This window comes from Eschrichtius robustus, chromosome 9 (assembly GCF_028021215.1).
Source record: "Eschrichtius robustus isolate mEscRob2 chromosome 9, mEscRob2.pri, whole genome shotgun sequence".
In the NCBI taxonomy this organism is placed as follows: Eukaryota; Metazoa; Chordata; class Mammalia; order Artiodactyla; family Eschrichtiidae; genus Eschrichtius; species Eschrichtius robustus.
Window position 1 is genome coordinate 109666385 of NC_090832.1, and position 24347 is coordinate 109690731.

Below are 24347 nucleotides of genomic sequence, written 5' to 3' on the forward strand. Positions count from 1 at the left end.
CTACATCAACTCTCTCAGAACGAAGATTTGCTCTGAAAGCAAACACTACCACAGTGCCAAAAAGCTAACCAACGTCTCAAGAGCTCTGCACAAATGTTACAGACATGTCTTCGCTTTGTTTTATTCCTCTTTGGAAGAGATGAGTTTCTATGAGTGTAAGCATTTTCCTAAATAGAAATTTCCCTTAGGAAATTTAAATCCCAACTGTTTCAAGGCAGAAAGAGTCTTTCCATTATGCCTCTAAAGGACAAGCAAGTCAAGTGATGACAAACAAAGAGTGTGAAAGACCAGTGAATTGCCAATAAAATGAGTAGTGGACTGACAAGTGAATGTAAAAGTTTTCTTCCAGAAGTAGATAGAGAATTAGGACAGGGACAGCAAATGAACGGAGCAGGAGTACAGAGAATGGTGAACCTTGTCTTCATGGCCCTCTGAAATTTTATTGGTGGCAAGTTCAAAGGCGTGTCATGGTCAGGAAATAGCATAAATAAGTGCAGGTGATGACAGGTAAAATGCAGAGTATGTGCCCGATCTCAAGACAGCAGCCCCTCCTCACAGCCAGCCTATTGTTTCCAAAATGAAAATAATATGTCCAATATTTCCAGGACTTCTATGTTTTTATAAGAAGCAAAAATTAAGAGTACTATGACTTGTCCTAATTTTAAAAGGTTTTATATCCTTGTAAATCACACTACCCAATCAAACAGAATGAAGTTCAGCCAGTGAGTCACATTAACCAAGGTGAATAATAATTAAATGGTTGAAAGTAATGGTGTAAAAAGTTAAAACCTGTATCTTCTGAAGATAGAAGGAGAACTGGCTGACTGGCAATGCCTTGTTCAGCACAGTCTCTGACCATAACCCATGGAGTAATTGGAGGAGGTGGACAAGGAGATCATCTCTTATGGGTCCTCTGCCTCCAGGGAGAAGTACTTGGCTCTCCTGTGTTTAGAGATGAGAAAATGCTGGCTATTTCATCTTTATTTAGTGCTCACCTGCCATTAAGTCTCAGGTGACATTCAGAGTTCCAGCATTGTCAAGATTGTGACTGGGAGTAAACACAGGAAAGCTTGGATTCTCCCAGGGTCTCATTAGAACATAAGCAGCATGAAGGCATGGAGTCTAGCTTATCCTGTGCACTTTTCCCAGCACCTAGACAAGCAGGAATGTTGTAGGAGCTCAGTGTAGGGCCCCAGAAGAGTGGCTGGAACTTGGAGTTCAGAGTCTTACCTGCTAAGGTATGCCTTGATAAAGATGCTACACAGGACCAGATATGCATTACTCAGATGTTGGCAACTTATGAAAACAACTTAGAGAAAAAGATATTCAAAACAAGAAAGTCAGGTAAAAGAATGTCTCCAAGAAAAAGAATAAGGAACTGAAATAGAGCACTGAGATTAATTACCCATTAAAGGACCAGAGGGAAAAATCCTTTCAAAATGTAGGAGACATATTTTTCTTCTCTGTGCATTAGAGTTACTGGGGTTGACATTTCAAATCACAAATGTCTCTGAAGATCTTTACTTTGTAATGGATTATATTTCTATTTCTCTGATTAAAAGCCAGATTTAACTGGCTTGGTAGTGATTCAATACTTTGATTTTAAAAGGTCTTTACAATTTAAAAAAATCTGTTTATATTATACAGAGCCATGGAGCATTTCCATTAAAGGTAGGAAGGCACATTATTACAGGTGAAAATCACTGACTTCCTGGAGATGCCATTGACAGTCATTTATAGGCTATGGAAATACTTCTATCTCAAGAGTGAAGGTGTATCTCGTTTATAGGCAGCACATTTTATTTTACGTGTCTGTGGGGTTATAGCCTCATTCTCTAGTTTCCAAAGGTGAAGTAAGTTTAGATTCACTTACCAAAAGGGGCAGAATTGTACGTACATTGGATTCTCTTTCCTTCGCTTTCTAACTAGTTAGGGAAAATCTGTTTTTCAAATGGCAGTATTTCATACTGATGGCAAGGGCTTTCATGCTTCCAAGAGTAAGAAATATTCTTCATACTGGGGCTTTGGGTCACTTCATTGGATTTCTGCTCTGATGTCCTAAGTCCACTGTCTTAGTTTGGATTCTGCTGAAATCAGAACCTGAGATGAATACTAAATTTATTCAGCAGGTGACCTCAGGAAGAATGAGGGAGTGGGGATAGTGAGACCAGAGAATGATTAAAAGTCAGCAGAAGCAGCCCTGCTAAGGAGATTGTTGTAGGTGATGGGGACATGATTGCACACTAAAATTTTAAGAAGTGAATAACATATACCCAGGATTATTTACCAGAAAAGACGGTGGTTGGAATATTTATAAATTGCCTTCCATCTCCTGTTCTTTGAAGGGTGCCTTCAGGGCACTGACTTACTGTGTTTTGCATGTGGGCTAAGCTGGCTCCATGGTGTAGGAAAATATCCTGGATTTGGAGCAGAGACTCAGCATCACCTGACTTGGGGAACCATCGTTATAAGGTGCTCACTCCAAAAGCTGCTGAAATCAGAGGCTGGCCGAGATGTTGTGACCTGGGCTTCCAGAGGAAATAGCAATGCCTACTTTCCAGAAATACAGCTCCCTAGCTTGCTGCTCTTCATGTGCATTCTAGTTTTCACCATTCAGTTGACCCCAACTCCTAGAAGAAGCCAGACCTGTAACTCTGCTTTCCATACCCAATTATTTCCTCTGTTTGCAATGGGAGATGGGTAATATTATAGTATTCTCACCTTGACACATAGGTTATAGGTTTCTTCAAACTGGCTTGACCAGAAAGCTCTGTACTTTGGGAGTTATTGAGCCTTCGTGAATAAACCTGATACTTCGATTCACATTTGTCTTTTGGGAGCTGATACCTGGTTAGAACCTGGGAAGAAGGAAGACTGATTGATCAGAAAGTAAAACCGCCTCAGTGCCTACACATTTGCATTGTCCTATAACTATTATTTTCGGTACTCACTGGTCTTGAGAATCATTTTGATTAATATTTGCTTGAATAATAAAGTATCTCTTAATGTTAGGATAAAAATACAGTTTAATAATTTATCTATAGAATTTCTCTAACCCCAGTTACTCTGTAAAATGTCAGATGAATACATTTATGACATATAAAGATTGCTGTCCTAGAAAACTAAATATAAGTGGATAATAACCTATAAATATTTGATAATTTATATGCTTTTAATAGGCAGTACATAATCTTAACCATTATTTTTAGCATCATATTTTGTAGGATATAAAATATTAACTGCTTTAAGATTGTTATATATTATATAAAGAATCACTAATGATAAGGTCACTGGGCTTAATTTGCTATTGGTTTCCTTTTAGAAAGGTTTATTAGGGGTTAATAAGTAATATAAAAGGACTAAATTTTTCATTTTAGGTCACTTTTAGACTTATTGCATAGAACTTTTTCACTTTGTAATATTAAATCAAATTATACTGTCCCTGAATTTAGAATTTGTGTTATGTATTTGCATATATATGCCTTTACTTCAGAGTGAGTCAGATTTGTAGGGTTTTCTTTTTCTTCTCTGAATGTTTTTCCACAGCATCAATAAATCAACATTATAAAAGCGAGACAATTATCTGTTTATTACTTATGTTAAAAATGTTTTTAATTAATTTATTTTTTATTGAACTATAGTTGATTTACAATAAAAATGTAAAAAAATGTTTATTTTAGTGGCATTATGGGAAGAAAATGGAAAGAGAATATACTTAATAGAAATCTATAATCACCAAAGGGTTGTGTGCATTATTACGTAAAAAGTTAAAATTAACTACAATTAAGCAACCAAATTACTTAAAGTCTGAAATGTTCTTTCATTTAAAAAAATCTTTGAATGCCTCTAATGTCCTAGTCACTTTTCTAGGCACTGAGATACAACAGGGAACAAAAGGTAGAAAATTTCCTTCCTCTAAGAAATTCAATTCTAGTAGGAAGAGATAAAATAAATCATTAATTAAGTGATATAAAGATAAGATAGTGATAATTGTTATGACGGAAAAAAGTAGGTGGACAGAGTGACATAGTATTATTTTATATAATGTGGACAGGCCACTAAGAGAGACTATAGAGTAGTCTCTGTATAGTAATGGAGACTCAATGAAATAAGTGAGAAAACTGCTCATATCTGAGGGAGGCATTCATCCACAGATGAACATCAGGAGGTCACCTAGGATGGGGACTGGGAGGATGCAATAGGAACTGGGTCGGAGAGGTGGCCAGGGACCAGATTATGTAGGATGTAACAGGACAAAGTAAGGAGTGTGTGTTACATTCAAAGCATTATTTGAAGCCATGGATTTTGAGCTGGGGGTAAAGTGATCCGTTTCATATTTTAAAATGATCACTCTAGGTATTTGATGAGAAATACATGTTAATGTGACACGAATGGAAGAAGGAAATAAGATGTTATAGTTCAGGCAAGAGGTGATGGTGGCCTGGATCAGGGTGACTGTAATGATGGTTGTGAGAAGTGGTTGAATTTAAATATATTTTGAAGATGCAGCCAGTGGGATCTGCTGATGGACTTCATGGGATGTACAAACAAAGACTGGAAAATAATTCCATAATTTTGGCCTGAGGAACTGGGTGAACCATGACACCATCCAATGAGACAGAAAAGACAAGGGGAGGAGCAGGATTAGGCTAACCCCTCAGTATTGGGGCATTGGTTGGAGGTGTCATATGGAAATCCAAGTGGAAATGTTGAGCAGTTATTTGAGTATATGAGTTGAGAGTTCAGGGGAGAGTCCAGAACTTATGAAAACAATTTTGTTAATTATCAGTATATGTATGATACTTAAACAAACAAAAACCTGGATGGAATCCCTTAAGGGATGAATGTATTTAGAAAAGGGAGAGGAGGAATGAAGTTCTGAACAGGTACAGTATTCACCAGAGGAGACAGAAAACAGTGAAGAAATTAGTGATTGTAGGAACATGGAATGCAAGTCCAGAAAGTATTTAAGTAGAAGGAATGTGTAAAATGCTACTGAAAATATGACTAAAACGAGGAAGGAGAATTTGCTTTCAAATTTTTCCATGTGATGCTAGCTGGTGACCTACGATGTGAAGAGTTTCATTTTAGTCTTGGGATTAAAAGCAAATTGGGAATAGGTTTGAAGGGAATGGTAAGTTAGGAAATGGATACTCAATATAGACAACAGATTTGATAATTATTTTTTTAAAATTTTTATTGGAGTATAGTTGCTTTAAAATGTTGAGTTAGTTTCTACTGTATAGCAAAGTGAATCAGCTATATGTATACATATATCCCTCTTTTTTGGATTTCCTTTCCATTTAGGTCACCGCAGAGCATTGAGTAGAGTTCACTCTGCTATACAGTAGGTTCTCATTAGTTATCTATTTTATATATAGCATCAATAGAGTATATATGTCAATCCCAATCTGCCAATTCATCCCACCCCCCTTACCTCCTTGCTATCCATACGTTTGTTCTCTACATCTGTGTCTCTATTTCTGCTTTGTAAATAAGATCGTCTATACCAATTTTTTTTTTTCAGGTTCCACATACATGTGTTAATATACGATATTTGTTTTGCTCTTTCTTATTTACTTCATTCTTTCTGACAGGCTCTAGGTCCATCCACGTCTCTACAAATGACCCAATTTCATTCCTTTTTGTGGCTGAGGGACATTCCATTGTATATATGTACCACATCTTCTTTATCCATTCCTTCTTTGATGGACATTTAGGTTGTTACCATGTCCTGGCTATTGTAAATAGTGCTGCAATGAACATTGGAGTGCATGTGTCTTTTTGAATTATGGTTTTCTCAGGGTATATGCCCAGTAGTGGGGTTGCTGGGTCACATGATAGTTCTATTTTTAGTTTCCTAAGGAACCTCCATACTGTTCTACCTAGACAGCTCTCCTTTCGCCTAAGGAGGTAAAAGCCCAGTCCTCAGAAAACTATAAGATACTGATGAAAGAAATCATCTTTATTCATCAAGGAGACTGGTCCATAATTTTCTTTTTTTTGTAGTATCTTTGTCTGGTTTTGGTATCAGGGTGATGGTGGGCTCGTAGAATAAGTTTGGGATTGTTCTTTCCTCTGAAATTTTTTGGAAGAATTTGAGAAGGATAGGCGTTAGCTCTTCTCTAAATGTTTGATAGAATTCACCTCTGAAGCCTGAACTTTTGTTTGTTGAAAAAATTTTAATCACAGTTTCAATTTCATTAGTTGTGATTGGTCTGTTCATATTTTCTGTTTCTTCCTGGTTCAGTCTTGGAAGCTTATACCTTTCTAAGAATTTGTCCATTTCTTATAGGTTGTCCATTTTATTGGCATAAAGTTGCTTGTAGTAGTCTCTTATGATGCTGCGTATTTCTGCGGTGTCCATTGTAACTTCCCCTTTTTCATTTCTAATTTTATTGATTTGAGTCCTCTCCCTCTTTTTCCTGATGAGTCTGGCTAAAGGTTTATCAATCTTGTTTATCTTCATGAAGAACCAGCTTTTAGTTTTATTGATCTTTGTTATTGTTTTCTTTGTTTCTATTTCATTTATTTCTGCTCTGATATTTATGATTTCTTTCCTTCTGCTAACTTTGGGTTTTGTTCATTCTTCTTTGTCTAGTTCCTTTAGGTGTAAGGTTAGATTGTTTAATCAAGACAATATGGTACTGGCACAAAAACAGAAATATAGATCAACGGAATAGGAAAGAAAGGCCAGAGATAAACCCACACACTTATGGCCAACTAATCTATGACAAAGGAGGCAAGGATATACAGTGGAGAGAAGACAGTCTCTTCAATAAGTGGTGCTGGGAAAACTGGACAGCTACATGTAAAAGAAAGAAATTAGAACACTCCCTAACACTACACTCAAAAATAAACTCAAATGGATTAAAGACCTAAATGTAAGAGTGGACACTATAAAACTCTTAGAGGAAAACATAGGAAGAACAATCTTTGACATAAACCACAGAGAGATCATTTTTGACCCACTTCCTAGAGTAATGGAAATAAAAACAAAAATAAACAGGTGGGACCTAATGAAACTTAAAAGCTTTTGCAAAGCAAAGGAAACTATAAAGAAGATAAAAAGACAACCTTCAGAATGGGAGAAAATATTTGCAAAAGAATCAGTGGACAAAGGATTAATCCCCAAAATATATAAACAGCACATGCAGCTCAATATTTAAGAAAATAAACAACCCAATCAAAAAATGGGCAGGAGACCTAAATAGACATTTCACCGAAGAAGACATACAGATGGTCCAGAGGCACATGAAAGGCTGCTTAACATCACTAATTATTAGAGAAATGCAAATCAAAACTACAATGAGGTATCACCTCACACCAGTTAGAATGGGCATCATCAAAAAATCTGCAAACAACAAATGCTGGAGAGGGTGTGGAGAAAAGGGAACCCTCCTACACTGTTGGTGGGAGTGTAAATTGATACAGCCACTATGGAGAACAGTATGGAGGTTCCTGAAAAACTAAAAATAGAATTACCATATAACCCAGCAATACCACTACTGGGCATATACCCAGAGAAAACCATAATTCAAAAAGACACATGCACCCCAATGTTCAATGAAGTACTATTTACAATAGCCAGGTCACAGAAGCAATCTAAATGTCCATCAACAGATGAATGGATAAAGAAGATGTGATACATATATACAATGGAATATTAATTAGCCATAAAATGAAATGGAATTGGGTGGTTTGCAGACACATGGATGGACCTGGAGACTGTCATACAGAGTGAAGTAAGTCAGAAAGAGAAAAACAAATATCGTATATTAACATATATATGTGGAATCTAGAAAAATGGTAGAGATGAACCGGTTGCAAGGCAGAAATAGAGACACAGATGTAGAGAACAAATGTATGGACACCAAGGGGGGAAAGTGGAGATGGTGTTGGTGGGATGAATTGGAAGATTGGGATTCATATATATACACTAATATGTGTAAAATAGATAACTAATAAGAACCTGCTGTATAAAAAATAAATAAATAAAATGTAAAAAGTAAAAAAGAAATCAAATATGACACAAACAGATGGGGAGACACACTATGTTCTTGGATTGGAAGAATCAGTATTGTGAAAATGACTATAGTACCCAAAGCAAACTACAGATTCAATGCAAGCCCTATCAAATTACAAATGGCATTTTTCACATAATTAGAACAAAAAAATGTACAATTTGTATGGAAACACAAAGGACCTCGAACAGCAAAAGCAACCTTGAGAAAAACAAAAACGGAGCTGGAGGAATCAGACTCCCTGACTTCAGACTATACTACAAAGCTACAGTAATCAAGACAGTATGGTACTGGCACATAAACAGAAATATAGATCAGTGGAACAGGATAGAAAGCCCAGAAGTAAGCCCAGAGATTAGGTGACTTATGGTCACCTAATCTATGACAAAGGAGGCCACAATATACAATGGAGCAAAGGCAGCCTCTTTAATAAGTGGTGCTGGGAAAACTGGACAGCTACATGTAAAAAAATGAAATTAGAACACTCCCTAAACCAAACACAAAAATAAACTCAAAGTGGATTAAATACCTAAATGTAAGGCCAGACTGTATAAAAGTCTTAGAGAAAAACATAGGCACGACACTCTTTGACATAAATCACAGCAAGATCTTTTTTGACCCACCTCTTAGAGTAATGAGAGTAAAAACAAACACAAAAATATGGGACCTAATTAAACTTAAAAGATTTTGCACAGCAAAGGAAACCATAAACAATACAAAAAGACAACCCTCAGAATGGGAGAAAATATTTGCAAACGAAGCAACTGACAAAGGATTAACCTCCAAAACATACAAACCACTCATGCAGCTCAATATCAAAAAAACAAACAACCCAATCAAAAAATGGGTGGAAGACATAAATAGACATTTCTCCAAAGGAGATAAACAGCCGGCCGACAAACACATTAAAAATGCTCAACATTACTAATCATTAAAGAAATGCAAATCAAAACTACAATAAGACCTCACCTCACACTGGTCAGAATGGCCATCATCACAAAATCTACAAACAATAAATGCTGGTGAGTGTGTGGAGAAAAGGGAACCCTCTTGGATTGTTGGTGGGAATGTCAATTGATAAAGATTTGACAATTCTATTTAAAAAAAAGAAATGTAGTTTAATATACATATAAAAAGGGAAAGATTCAAAAATGAGATGAGAAAGAGGTTAATATCAATATTTATATACTGGTAGTAGTGACATAGTATGGATGAAGGAATTTATGTTGCAGAAAATAATGTCAGGATGAATGTCCTTTAATGATAGGTGACAGAGGACAGAAGCAATTTACCAGTAGAAGGGATAACCACAGACAGGAACAGGGAAACCAGAGAAAAACACTGTGTATGACTGCAGAACTCTGTAGGGTGTTAGTTGTTAGTGGGGAGATAAAGAAGTTCTCTTCTGATCACTTTTACTTTCTCAGGAATATGAGAGACAAAGATTTAAACTGAAATTTAAGTAGAGGGAAGATTGATGGGAATTTAAAAAGAGAAGAGAGAGCCAGAAATAATAAGCTAGGATGCTGGGAAACTGGATTGATTAGTGAGAAGCAGCATTCAGAGGCAGCCAACGGCTTCCTTGAGTTCTGTGGTCAGGAAGTCAAAGTAAGAACAACCAATGTAGAGTGTGAGAGTCTGTGTGTGCGTGTGTGTGTGTGTGTGTGTGTACACATACTTGTGTTTTTTTCTCCTGTTCTATGACACCCATGTGAATGAAAAATATATGGGAAGTTGGGATTAACTTCAGGATAGAGGTGTTTTGAGGCGAGCCTTATGGAAGGAGACAGAGGCAGGATAATGCAAGTAAGGCAGTGGTTATAACTGTGAGCCATGGAATTAGGTTGGGCAAAAAGGAGATAAGGATTTGGTGGGATGTAGAGGGAAAAATGAGGTTTGAATGTGGCGTCAGTGAACAAGAATTCTTGAGAGTGCTTTGAGTTTCCTGCTCATCTCTTCAGCTAATGTCATGCCATGCTGCTGCCACTGTCTGTAGCACATCTCTTAATGGTCCAATTATGTATAAAATATAAATATCTGTTATTAGGGAAATATTCTCACCTTTATAGTTTATTAAGTACAATTTTGATTTTTGATATCTCTCAATCTCTTTATCTATACACATATATATGTATCTACCACTATATAAATGACATTTCAATCTCAGCCCAAACCAGTTTTTTTCAAGGCCTTTTCTGATTGTTTTCTTTAAATTCACCTCCCCAACTCCTAACCTTATTCCAGCCCTTTATAATCGCTTTTCTACATAATTTTTCCCTATGGCAATTAATATACCTGCTCTATACCATGTTAAGTTATGATCTCTCTCAAATACATGTATATTAGTGAGAGAGTAGATATGAATGAATTATTTTTTATGATCATAGCTTTCTAGAAGAAGTATGAGAATTGAATCTTCCAACCCTTCCAGGAAACAGTTTAGCAGTTGCCAGTCTCTGATACACCTGGCCTGAAATGAAGGTTAAATCAACTCAGAATTGACTACATCTACAGAGACACTTTGGCTACACCAGTTACTGCATAGTGATTTCAACTGAGGGGTCATATAGTAGACCACCAAACCAAGTGTGAGACCCCCTTCATAATGGCCTGTGAGTTGGGTATTTGTAAACTTCCAACAAATCTTTTTGAAATTAAGAAGAAAACTCATTTCTTCCAATATGAGAAGCCTACAACAGAGTTAACCAAAAAGTAAGCATAATTTGCTGAGTTCAAAATTCAAATTTTCCTTGGGAAACAGGCCACACAAAATCCAATTTAGAGCTTGAAAGGAAGCGCATGGAATCATTATTCCTTAAGTGGCTTTCCCAGGAATCAGTTACACATACGTGTTATATGAATGTGGGTTTATGTGAACATCATCCGAAAAAAGCTTGAGACCCCCAAATAACTGAAAATACAGTGTTTCAGAACCCAATGAATCAATGAGAGGAGGTTGAAGTTTTTTCATTAAAAATAAAAAGGGGACATAATTTGATTCATCAGTGATTTATAAAATGATATTTAGTTCAGTGATACACTTTACTATTTATATTTTATTAAATGTTCATCATTCATGAATATTTATGGAGCACATATGAGGTGAGGGCATTTCTCACCAGCTCTGCTGGGCAGTGCTAATCTAACTCGCTATAATCTGTCACCTGGACCATTTCCAAAGCTTTCTGATATGTCTCTCTGCTACTATTACTGGAACTCTCTACTTCATTCTCAACACAAGAGTCAGCATCATTTAATGAGCATGTAAATTAAAAACAAACAAAACGTAAAAATTAAACCTTTCATTTTCAATCTCACTCTCTCCTCAAACTACTGCTCCATTTCTTGTTTCCTTCTTTAAAAATAAAAATATTCCTTTAATAAACTGTGTATTCATCTCAGCACTTTTCTCACATTTTCTCTTAAATCCACTTCAAACAGAATTTTGCACCCTCCACTCCAGCAAAACTGTGTCCTTGACAGTGTCACCAATGACGTTTGTATTGCTAACGCCAATGGTTAATACTTAGTCCTTATTTTACTTGACATAATAATATTTGACAACGTTGATCACTCTCTCTACTTGAAATAATTTACATGCCTTTCCAAACTCTATCTGCTCTTGTTTTACCTCCTGTATCACTGACTGCTCTTTTGAATTTCCTTTGCGAGTTCTTCCTTCTCCCCTGGAACGCTAAATATCGCAGTGCCTCTGGGCTCAGTCCTTGGTCCTCTTCTCTCTTCTATCCACACTCACTCTTTTGTGAGCCTACCCAGCACCACAGTTGTATATCTGAAGACTCCCACATGTATATTTCAATTGGAGACCACCTCATACAGCCAGCTGTGCACTCAGCTTCTACACTGGGGTGTCTAATTGGCAACTCAATCTTAGATTTTGAAACAATGCTAAGAACCTTAGCTTGCAGTGAAATAGATTGTGAAAAGAAAAACAAAGAACACATTAATCCTTCAAATTTTAGGATGAATTTAAAGTATCAGAACAATGTGTTATATCAAGTAATTTTACAAAACATGTTTCTCAGTCATATTCAGCTCAGTGTGTCATTTCTTATTTTAACAATGTTAGCGTGGTAGCAGCTGCAAAACAATAGCATGGGGAATGGTATTGCTAGTTGGATACGTGTGGTCCCAAGTACAAATCTCAGCCATTTGGAAGATGAGGGGCAATATGAAATTTAGAAAAGATGCTTTTATAGCCAAAATGTATTGCTTCTTATTTATGTAATAACATCTGTAGATTGTAGTTCACTTTTTTTTTTTTTTTTTTTTTTAGTTTCAGCCAACACTTCTGTGTCTGTAACAATTGTTACCAAGGTAACCTTTTCTGAAGCTGTCATTATTCCCCAGGAAGCCACCTGCATATTTTTTGTTCAGGTGTCAGTTTCCTATTGCTTTTGACCACTTATTCACTGGAAATGCTTCTAGTTCTTTATCAGGTTTGCTTTTCAATATCATTTCTATATTTCTAGTTTTTTTTTTTTTTTTCTTTTACTCCTAAGAGTATAGAATCTAATATTAGATTCACTTAGCCAGCTTCTCTCAGGAAAGAAACCCAAAAGATCCCAGTGGTGAAGAATTCAGACATTAATAAATTATGATTTGAGATTTGAATACATTCTTGCTGGGCCCACATAATTAATATTGGTATGCCAAAACAATATAGCTTTTTGTATTTCACAAAAACAATTTCTCAGCAGAAGTTTAGAGGGCTAATGTTCTTTCCTAAGTTCATTGATGACTTTTGCATTTATTTTTGGATAGAATTTATGTTGTGGAATGATTGATATTGAGGCAGCTGACTCCAAGTCGTATTTTTCTCCTGGAACTTTAAATTCACAAGGGCTCCCTGATTGATTTCTAGCATATAAGTATGTTTAAAAGAGCTAAACTTACTCTTTATATTTTTTTAAAGTAGCATTTATGTATTGGATATAACAGTACTATTTCTCTTAGATTATTCATACAACAATGCCTTTTCTGTATTACAAGCATATAAACATACTTTAGATAAACTTCAATTCAAAAAAGCATAAAAATGTAAAATACCTTGATGTATAATTCATATATTTCTTAATATTTAGTCAATTTTAGATTAAAAAGCATAATTTTTGTTTTTACTAGTTTCTTTTACAAGAGACAAAGAGCCTCTTGACCCTCCTGCCCCACTTGAATGGAACAGGTTAGTTCAGGATTTGCAGAGTAGATATGAGGGTGCCAGTTATTTACAACCAACATGTTGATACAGACAGAGCAGGTAGAAATTTACCTGAATAACCAGGAGCACAGAGGCAGATGTATCCACCTGTTCTTTTGACACAGTTTTCTCCATCAGGACAAGGTGAGATTTCACATTCATTTATATCCAGTTCACAAAAAGATCCATGATACTCAGGTTCACAATTACATAGAAGTCTAGAGAAAAAAAAGAGAACTAATGTAACACCAAAAAGCATTTCATTATATACATAATTCATATATATATATATATTAAATTTCAGACTTTTAACTAAATGTACAGAAATTGAAATATTTCCATTTTATTTTTTTCTTTGAAGAAAATACAATTCACCTTTTTTGGTTCAAAACCTCGGGAGTTCCCCAAGTCAAATTCGAAACTGGCCCCATATATAGAGAGCAAGAATAAACCAAAGAAAGAGGCAGACCACCCCAGATCAGTAGATGGCAGGTTTAATAAGTAAGGGAACTTAAATCAGAAGCTTGTCTTGGGCGGTCACAAGATGAGTAGATCTCTGAACCTGCCCACCAGAACCTTAGGAGTTTATATAGACACCTTAAGGAGGATCAGTCGTGTATCATCCAGATGGTCTCAATAACACATTATCATCTCAAGGCTGTATCCTTGATGTGGCTCCTAGTATGGGAACGGTGGGAGGATGCACATATCAAGAATGGGGATGGAGTTAGAAGCCTCCCATTGCCCTGGTCCAGCTCATGAGTCAACCGAAGGTCAAGTCCACTTGATGACCTCCTCCAACAATCTTCTAGATAATTTTCTCCTTAAAAGTTCTTTATGTGGGAGTGTTTTTTAAAATGAATGTATTTGGTTAAAAAATTACTGGAATTTCATAGATACTATTGAGCTTAATTCTGTACCTGTATTTGTTTTGTTATAGTATAAATATCACCTTTAACTATATTCTATGTTGAAATTTGAAAATTATTCTCTCCATGGATTGAATAACATTTTTTTCCTGATACTAAAGTCCTTCTGATTATTTTTTTTTAATTCTTTTAACAAAAACAATTTCATTAGTGATTAATTTTAGTAGCAGATGTTGCAGAAATTGAATGTTATTCAATGATTAGATGTCGGGTTCAAAGTGTCATGAACTTAATGGATGGAGGGACTCTCAAAAGCCTTGTCATTGAGGATGACTTCCAGAAACTTCATCTGAACCCCCTTTCAATGTCCAGCTGTCCCCTCTTTATCTTATGCATCAACCTCTGATGACTCTGAGTTACTGAGTTCAGATTTGTCCTCAACTCTTGTTTGGAAGTGTTTCTTTGTTCTTATGTGCATTTCTTTCTATTGATTGAGATCCTGTCTCAATCAACTCTTGACTTATTTCCTCTTTAGTCTAAGCTGTGGCAGCTACAAATATAAGTACATGTGGCAAGATCACTTTGAATTTATTCTCAGGCTCTTTTTGGATATTGTGCCCACCAAGTTTATGTTTAAACATCTAGTCAGTCTGTATCTGTTTACCAGAAGGGAGAAGACGAATCCTCCTTAGATGAATTGTGACTAGTTTTAGTTATGTGTTGGTGGAATAGCATCAGTAAAAGCAACAACCAAATAATTGATGATAAAACCAATAAATAATGTTAAGAGGAAGAAACAAGATAATTTAGTCTTTCCTAATTTAACTTCTATATTCATAAAAATATTAATGAAAACATGGAATGAATTTCTATAGATAAAATTAAATTGAGAGAAAAGTGCACTTAGCAAAACAAGCTCTATATAGTTGCAATTCTCCCCCCCTCTTGTAGAAGTCTAGAAAAAAGCTTTATCAAATATCCTTTCAATGCTTTTTTCTTTCTTTTGGCTGCACCATGGCATGCAGGATCTTAGTTCCCTGATCAGGGATCGAACCCATGCCCCCTACAGTGGAAGCACAGAGTCTTAACCATTGGACCACCAGGGAAGTCCCTCAGTGCTTTTGAGACAGATTTTTATTCTGATTTTCTAAGGGAATCTCTTTCTAATTGTTTTGACATAATCACAATTTCAACAAAAATCATAACCACCAGAAATCTAATATATCCAAGCTCCCAATTCACCACACATTAATTTACTGAATGCCAAACATTAGTCATATACCCAGATCCAAGTGTAAATAAGCTTGATTTTGCTTTTGAAAGTCTCATAGACAATTTAGGGACATGGACATGTAAACCAGGACAGTAAAGATATGCCAATAGAGACAGGTGTACAATCCTATAAAAACAGAGCTAACTTCTAGAGAAACTGACAGAAAAGGTTTTACCAGTTAATCATAAAGAAAGAGTGGAATCTTTGAATCTGTTGGACAGAAGGCACTAAAATTGCATGTATAATGTCATGCTGGTATAAAAGAGTACTGTACTTCTCAAGAGCTCTCAACATGGTAAGGAAATGACTATAACCACTTTTTTAGGGTAACGTTAATCCAGTTACTATGACTCCCTGAAGTTATGTTCAAATGGGGAAAATTTTCTCCATCTCCACTATCTGACTAATATCTTCCTATCCATAACGAATCTTGTAAATCCTTGCTAAAATCAAAATATACTTGCTAATGATATTGTCCTTGATTGCTGTTGTGTGTTCTCAGTGAACCCATGATGATTCCAAGGGATCATAGAGTAGGCTGGAGATGGGCACAGTGTTCTCAGATATGGCAGTAAAAGGTATGACCAGGACATAAATTTTTTCATACTGATAAACTTGAAAATGTTGTATTACTACAAAATACATAACATAATGACTTTAATTTCAATTTATACATTGTTGCAGGTATTTAGGACAGTTCTATCATATTGCCAAAAGTTGCAAAATCTACTTGGTAGTCTGAAATGTTGAATATTAGAAGTTATTTTAGGACATCTTTCTTCTCAATGATAGATTTATAATAATGATCACTGACTTTCTCAATCTAATCTAAATAGCAATTTATTCATTAAATTTATAGAGCTTCCTCTCTTTCTGTCTCTCCTTTATTTCTCTAATTTTGAAAATGAAGAAATATCCATATCCCTTGTCTTTTGCCACCCAAATTTCATTTTATGTGATTATAGAAAGGTTCCTGAGTGGTTTCGTGATCAAATCAGTACCCTAGAATCTGGAGATTTCAGCCAACTTAAAATAGGAGATGTTCTCTATTGATGGTCCTAACTGAATCATCTCTATATAATTTGCCAAATGGTACTTTTCTAACTCATCATTTATTCTACATTTACCAGATGACTTTTGACTGTTAGGAAGAGCTTTACATTTTCTTTCATTCATTTATTCATTTGTTCATTTATTCAGTTATTGAGTTGTAGCTATATGAATTCATGAGTTTATTTTATTCACTGTGTCAAATATGTAACTATTATTATTAATTTTGATACTCAGTTTGTGTGAGATTCGGATAGTGGGAACCTCTTCAAGCTGTCTCTTGTATCCTTTTGACCCATCTCCATCATTCTTTGAGCACTTGCTTACTTTCTAGCAAGATATTCCAGGTTTATCTTACATTTTTCCAGTCCTAGATGTGAAATCAGCCATTTCTCCTAGGACTCCTGGCTCCTTTAAGTGAAGAGTGGTATTTAGAAGCCAAGATAACTTGTATGTGTATGTGTATGTGTATGTGTGTGTGTGTGTATATATATATACACATATATGTGTGTCTGTATATGCATACATATATGCCCATTTCTATATCTTTGTGTATGTGTGTATATACGTATATTATAAGCATACATATTAATGCATGAATGCATATTAACACCCCATTTCTAATTTGACATAATAGGATTCATTTTAGCTTAGCCAATTTCTATGTCTACAATTCTTTTTTCTAACAATGAGAAATGTTGTTTTCATTATTTTAAACATACTATTATTTACTTCCTCCATCAGTTAATGTGAAAATTTTCATGTTCTTTGTCTTCCTATGGTGAAGATGTGGGATTTTTTTTAAATTGAAGTCTAATTGACTTACAATTGTATATTAGTTTCAGGGATACAAAATAGTGATTCAATATTTAATATATAATAAAATGATCACCATGATAAGTCTAATTACCATCTGTCACCATACAAAGTTATTACAATATTATTGGTTATATTCCCTGTGCTGTACGTTACATCCCTGTGACTTATTTATTTTACAAATGGAAGTTTGTACCTCTTAAACCCCTTTATCTGTTTTACTCATCCTCCAACCTCCCACCCATCTGACAACCACCAATTTGTTCTTTCTGTCTGTGAGATATCACTTCACACCTTTCAGAATGGCTTTTAAGAAAAAGACAAGAAATAACAAGTGTTGGCAAGGATGTGGAGAAAAGTGAACACTTGTGCACTGTTGGTAGGAAGATAAATTGTTGCAGATGCTATGGAAAACAGTATGGAGGTTTCTCAAAAAATAAAAAAAGTAGAACTTCCATACGATCCAGCATTTCCCTTTCTAGGTATTTGCCCGAAGAAAATTAAAACACTAATTTGAAAAGATATCTGCACCCTAGTGTTCAAAAGAGCATTATTTACAGTAACCAAGATATGGAAGCAACCTAAATGTCCATCAACAGAGGAATGGATAAAGAAGATACAGTATATGCACACAGTGGAATATTATTAAGCCATAAAAGAAAGAAATGTTACCATTTGCAAAAACATGGATGGACTTATAGGGTATTATGCTAAGTAAAATAAGTCAGACAGAGAAAGACAAATTCCATATGATTTTATTTATATGTGAAGTCTAAAAAACAAAACAAATGAACATACACAACAAAACCCATAATAGTTTTTGTTTGTTTGTTTGTTTGTCTGTGTGGTAGTTTTGAGAATGTATGACAAGATTAGATTTTCTTACCTACCCAGAATTCTCCTTTGCTCATTTTTCAATTATAATTACCATCTAAAGTTTAGCTTTGTGGATCCTTCTATAGTTTTTACTAAAACTTATATTCATTTATCGTATCACATTAGGGCAAATTTCCATGAAGATCAAATCTTTATTCCAGAATAGAGCTTCTACCTTGAATCTCTGTGTATAGTCTTTCTCAGGAAAATCAATGTATATATATGTACGCTCTTTCCCTCCTTCCCACTCTTCCACCCACTTCCCTTTCTCTTTCTCTTCCCTCCCCACTCACCCCTACACCTCTCACTAGGAGAGGCAAGCACAGTGTTGCACACTCCCAATTTGTTCTCTCTGCACTTAACCTGGCCCTTCAGACACTTAGAAAATGAAAGTGCATGGTTGTGTCAAAGGATCCTCGCCAGATGTTTCCTCCTACTGGCCTCCGGCTAAAGGACCCTATCCCTTCAGCATTTCCTTCTATTATTACCTGGGGAGGTTCCCATCCCTTCTTTATGCAGACCACATCTACCTAGGCTGAGGGGAAAAAAATAAAATTGAACATTTTTATTAACATCTTAAGTGACCCATTGGATTTTATAATAGTTATTGTACTGTATACTAAAAGTCTCTAAAACATTTCTTCCTTTTGATGAAACTTTAACCACTTTTAAAAGAATACATAGAGTAAACATATCCTATTTCAAATAAACAACTAAGACCATGAAATATGTAATAAATTATTTTTTCACATTTTTTTTTTAATTTTATTTTACTTTTTTATACAGCAGTTTCTTATTAATTATCCATTTTATACATATTAGTGTATATATGTCAATCCCAATCTCCCAATTCCTCACACCACCACCCCCCCCACCCAGCCACTTTCCCCCCTTGGTGTCCATACGTTTGTTCTCTAAATCTGTGTCTCTATTTCTGCCCTGCAAACCGGTTCATCTGTATCATTTTTCTAGGTTCCACATATATGCGTTAATATACGATATTTGTTTTTCTCTTTCTGACTTACTTCACTCTGTATGACAGTTTCTAGATCCATCCACGTCTCTACAAATGACCCTAGATGTTCCAATTAAAAGATAAGACTTTTATTTCAAAAGTTTCAGTGGAATTAAATAGGTTGTCAAGGTTTTGAACATTTTTGTTTAAATTTCTTTTAATTTGATAGTGATATAAAAATTTTTACTTATATTTTCAACATACTTTTCCAATTACCAAAATGAATTTTAACAGGTGACTTCTGAAAAAAATTAAATACATTAAAATAAAGTTGAGATTAAGAAGAGTAATTGTAATTTACATGAGGCGATTTTTCCATGATGAAAACGGAAAGGTGCAAGATAATCACAGGGGCATACAGCGCTAAGATGAACCTCTGCTTTACATTATTCTTTATCTTGTTTTTTTATCTTACTTCAGATGAGGAAAGAATTAATAAGTAGAGAAATTGTTTTTATGCTTCTAGAAAGCTGACTTATTTTAAAATATAGTGACTGTATTGATTAAATCATATTAAAAGATCCAAGACAAAGTATAGAGGATTCTTTTTTTAACATCTTTATTGGAGTATAATTGCTTTACAATGGTGTGTTAGTTTCTGCTGTATAACAAAGTGAATCAGCTATGCTTATACATATATCCCCATATCTCCTCCCTCTTTCAAATCCCTCCCACCATCCCTATCCCACCCCTCCAGGTCTTCACAAAGCAGCGAGCTGCTCTCCCTGTGCTATGCACCTGCTTCTAACTAGCTATCTATTTCATATTTGGCAGTGTGTGTATGTCCATGCCATGCTCTCATTTCGTCCCAGCTTACCCTTCCCACTCCCCGTGTCTTCAAGTCAATTCTCTATGTCTGTGTCTTTATTCCTGTCCTGCCCCTAGGTTCTTCAAAAACATTTTTTTTTTGATTCCATATATATGCGTTAGCATATGGTATTTGTTTTTCTCTTTCTGACTTACTTCACTCTGTATGACAGACTCTAGGTCCATCCACCTAACTACAAATAACTCAATTTCGTTTCTTTTTATGGCTGAGTAATATTCCATTGTATATATGTGCCACATCTTCTTTATCCATTCATCTGTCAATGGACACTTAGGTTTCTTCCATGTCCTGGCTATTGTAAATAGAGCTGCAATGAACATTGCGGTACATGACTCCTTTTGAATTATGGTTTTCTCAGGGTATATGCCCAGTAATGGGATTGCTGGGTGGTATGGTAGTTCTATTTTTCGTTTTTTAAGGAACCTCCATACTGTTCTCCATAGTGGCTGTATCAGTTTACATTCCCACCAACAGTGCAACAGAGTTCCCTTTACTCTACACCCTCTCCAGCATTTATTGTTTGTAGATATTTTGATGATGGCCATTCTGATTGGTGTGACGTGATACCACATTGTAGTTTTGATATGCACTTCTCTAATGATTAGTGATGTTCAACATTCTTTCATGTGTTTGTTGGCAATCTATATATCTTCTTTGGAGAAATGTCTATTTAGGTCTTCTGCCCATTTTTGGATTGGGTTGTTTGTTTTTTGATATTGAGCTGCATGAGCTGCTTGTAAATTTTGGAGATTAATCCTTTGTCAGTTGCTTCATTTGCAAATATTTTCTCCCATTCTGAGGGTTGTCTTTTCATCTTGTTTATGGTTTCCTTTGCTATGCAAAATCTTTTAAGTTACATTAGGTCCCATTTGTTTATTTTTGTTTTTATTTCCATTTCTCTAGGAGGTGGGTCAAAAAGGATCTTGCTGTGATTTATGTCATAGAGTGTTCTGCCTATGTTTTCCTCTAAGAGTTTGGTAGTGTCTGCCCTTACAGTTAGGTCTTTAATCCATTTCGAGTTTATTTTTGTGTATGGTGTTAAGGAGTGTTCTAATTTCATTCTTTTACATGTAGCTATCCTGTTTTCCCAGCACCAATTATTGAAAAGGCTGTCCTTTCTTCATTGTGTATTTTTGCCTCCTTTATCAAAAATAAGGTGACCATATGTGCATGGGTTTATCTCTGGGCGTTCTATCCTGTTCCATTGATCTATATTTCTGTTTTGTGCCAGTACCATACTGTCTTGATTACTGTAGCTTTGTAGTAGAGTCGTAAGTCTGGGAGACTGATTTGTCCAGCTCCGTTTTTCTTTCTCAAGATTTCTTTGGCTATTTGGGGTCTTTTGTGTTTCCATACACATTGTGAAATTTTAGCCAGACTCATCAAGAAAAAAAGGGAGAAGACTCAAATCAATAGAATTAGAAATGAAAAAGGAGAAGTAAAAACTGACACCGCAGAAATACAAAGGATCATGAGAGATTACTACAAGCAACTATATGCCAATAAAATGGACAACCTGGAAGAAATGGACACATTCTTAGAAAAGCACAATCTTCTGAGACTGAACCAGGAAGAAATAGAAAATATAAACAGACCAATCCCAAGCACTGAAATTGAAACTGTGATTAAAAATCTTCCAACAAACAAAAGCCCAGGACCAGATGGCTTCACAGGTGAATTCTATTAAACATTTAGAGAAGAGTTAACACCCATCCTTCTCAAAATCTTCCAAAATATTACAGAGGAGAAATACTCCCAAACTCATTCTACGAGGCCACCATCACCCTGTTACCAAAACCAGACCAAGATGTCACAAGGAAAGAAAACTACAGGCCAATATCACTGAAGAACATAGATGTAAAAATCCTCAAAAAAATACTAGCAAACAAGTCCAACAGCACATTGAAAGGATCATACAGCATGATCAAGTGGGGTTTATCCCAGGAATGCAAGGATTCTTCAATATATGCAGCTCAATCAATGTGATACCCCATATTAACAAATTGAAGGAGAAAAACCATATGATCTTCTCAATAGATGCAGAGAAAGCTTTGAGAAAATTCAACACTCATTCATGATAAAACCCTCCAGAAAGTAGGCATAGAGGGAACTTACCTCAACATTATAAAGGCCATATATGACAAACCCACAGCCAACATCATTCTCCATGGTGAAATACTGAAAGCATTTCCACTAAGAACAGGGACAAGACAAGGTTGCCCACTCTCACCACTATTATTCCACATAGTTTTGGAAGTTTAACCACAACAATCAGAGAAGAAAAAAAAAAAAAAATAGAAGGAATCCAAATAGGAAAAGAAGAAGTAAAGCTGTCACTGTTTGCAGATGGCATTATACTATACACAGAGAATCCTAAATATGCTACCAGAAAACTACTAGAGCTAATCAATGAATTTGGTAAAGTAGCAGCATACAAAATTAATGCACAGATATCTCTAGCATTCCTATACACTAATTATAAAAAATCTGAAAAAGAAATTAAGGAAACACTCCCATTTACCATTGCAACAAAAATAATAAAATACCTAGGAATAAACCTACCTAAGGAGAAAAAAGACCTGTATGCAGAAAACTATAAGACACTGATGAAAGAAATTAAAGATGATACAAACAGATGGAGAGATAAACCATGTTCTTGGATTGGAAGACTCAACATTGACAAAATGACTATACTATACAAAGTTATCTACAGATTCAGTGCTATCCCTATGAAACTACCAGTGGCATTTTTCACAGAAGTATAGAGTTTTTAATGAGAGTTTTGATTTTAAAATATTTTTGTAGTATTAAGATTTGACCTATATATTTCTCAATAGATTATTTTATATGAAACCTACAGTCAAATACAAAAATGAAACAATAAAATGTTGCTGGTGAAACTTTAATATAAGAACTTCTTAGTCTGTTATAGCAATTGAAATTTTATGAGAATTTATAATACATTTTAATGCAACTTATTCCTTTTTCTTGTAACACTAAATCAGCATTCCTGAACAACTCTTCTTTGTAAGTAATGACATTTGTTAATCAAATAATTATTAATATTTTCTATTTGCAACATGAATAAAGATTCCTGTATTAAAATTTTATGAAGTTAAACACTCTAATATTTTAAAAAAGTTAACCATTTATAAAATATGATATAATTCTCACTATCTTTTCTTTTATAAGTTTTCATTTTTTAACAGTTGCAGGCATATTTAAGTATACAAGCATACGTAATAAAAAGTAAATACAGTATTTTGAACACTTGCACATAGAAAAAAATATCAAATTTAGTATTAATCTAAGAGGATATTGAATACTCTATGATATGCATAGTTTCCTTTTTATGTTTCAATGTATCTGCATCTTTAAGTTGCTGTACTTTAAGGTTTTGTACATTCTGTGTACCTCAAACAAAATGAAAAGAAGGAAAGTATGGATATTGCTCCATAGTTTTCTTTTTTTTTTAGTATCTTTGTCTGGTTTTGGTATCAGGGTGATGGTGGCCTTGTAGAATAAGTTTGGAATTGTTCTTCCCTCTGCAATTTTTTGGAAGAGTTTGAGAAGGATGGGTGTTAGCTCTTCTCTAAATGTTTGATAGAATACTTCTGTGAAGCCATCTAGTCTTAGGCTTTCGTTTGTTGGAAGATTTTAAATCACAGTCTCAATTTCAGAACTTGTGATTGGTCTGTTCATATTTTCTATTTCTTCCTGGTTCAGTCTCAGAAGATTGTGCTTTTCTAAGAATCTGTCCATTTCTTCCAGGTTGTCCATTTTATTGGCATAGAGTTTCTCGTAGTAATCTCTCATGATCCTTTGTATTTCTGCAGTGTCAGTTGTTACTTCTCCTGTTTCATTTCTAATTCTATTGATTTGAGTCTTCTGTTTTCTAACTATTTTCTCCACAGAGTAATTATCTTTAAAATAGTCTTTTTATGTCATTATTATAATTTTAGTACATAAGGCCACAGATTTAATCTGAAACAATGGTGCTATGGCAAAATATTCAGTTGATTAGAAATCATTCAGATTAATAACTGGTTTCTAGGTAAAAATTTATAGAAAAATGTACAAATTTTGGTCTGTATTTAAATGCACCTTAACCAATGATTTTCAACTTTGTAACAGTAAAGGACTGTTAAAATCATGAACATCACACACTATAAAAGAATAGTGATAATGATTTGGCTATAATAACAGCAACCAGCATTTGAAAAAAATTTCTTCTTCTGTGTTCTTTGAATGGAGCTGCCACTATTACTCTAATTGTTCTGGTGAATTCTCTATTTAGCTATACATTTTTAGCAGGTTGACATTATTGTTACTGACCTAAGCGAACTGATGAGTATAGTTAGAAGGACATTATCTCTA

General features: G+C 34.9%; 1 protein-coding gene across 1 annotated transcript in view; it reads right to left on the reverse strand.

Moving 5' to 3' along the window:
• EYS (eyes shut homolog) overlaps window positions 1–24347 on the reverse strand; it is a 1820808-nt gene that overhangs the window by 1218410 nt on the left and 578051 nt on the right. The window contains exon 17 of the mRNA XM_068550856.1: window positions 13315–13460. Coding sequence (XP_068406957.1) covers window positions 13315–13460 — 146 coding nt within the window. The remainder of the gene's footprint in view (window positions 1–13314; window positions 13461–24347) is intronic.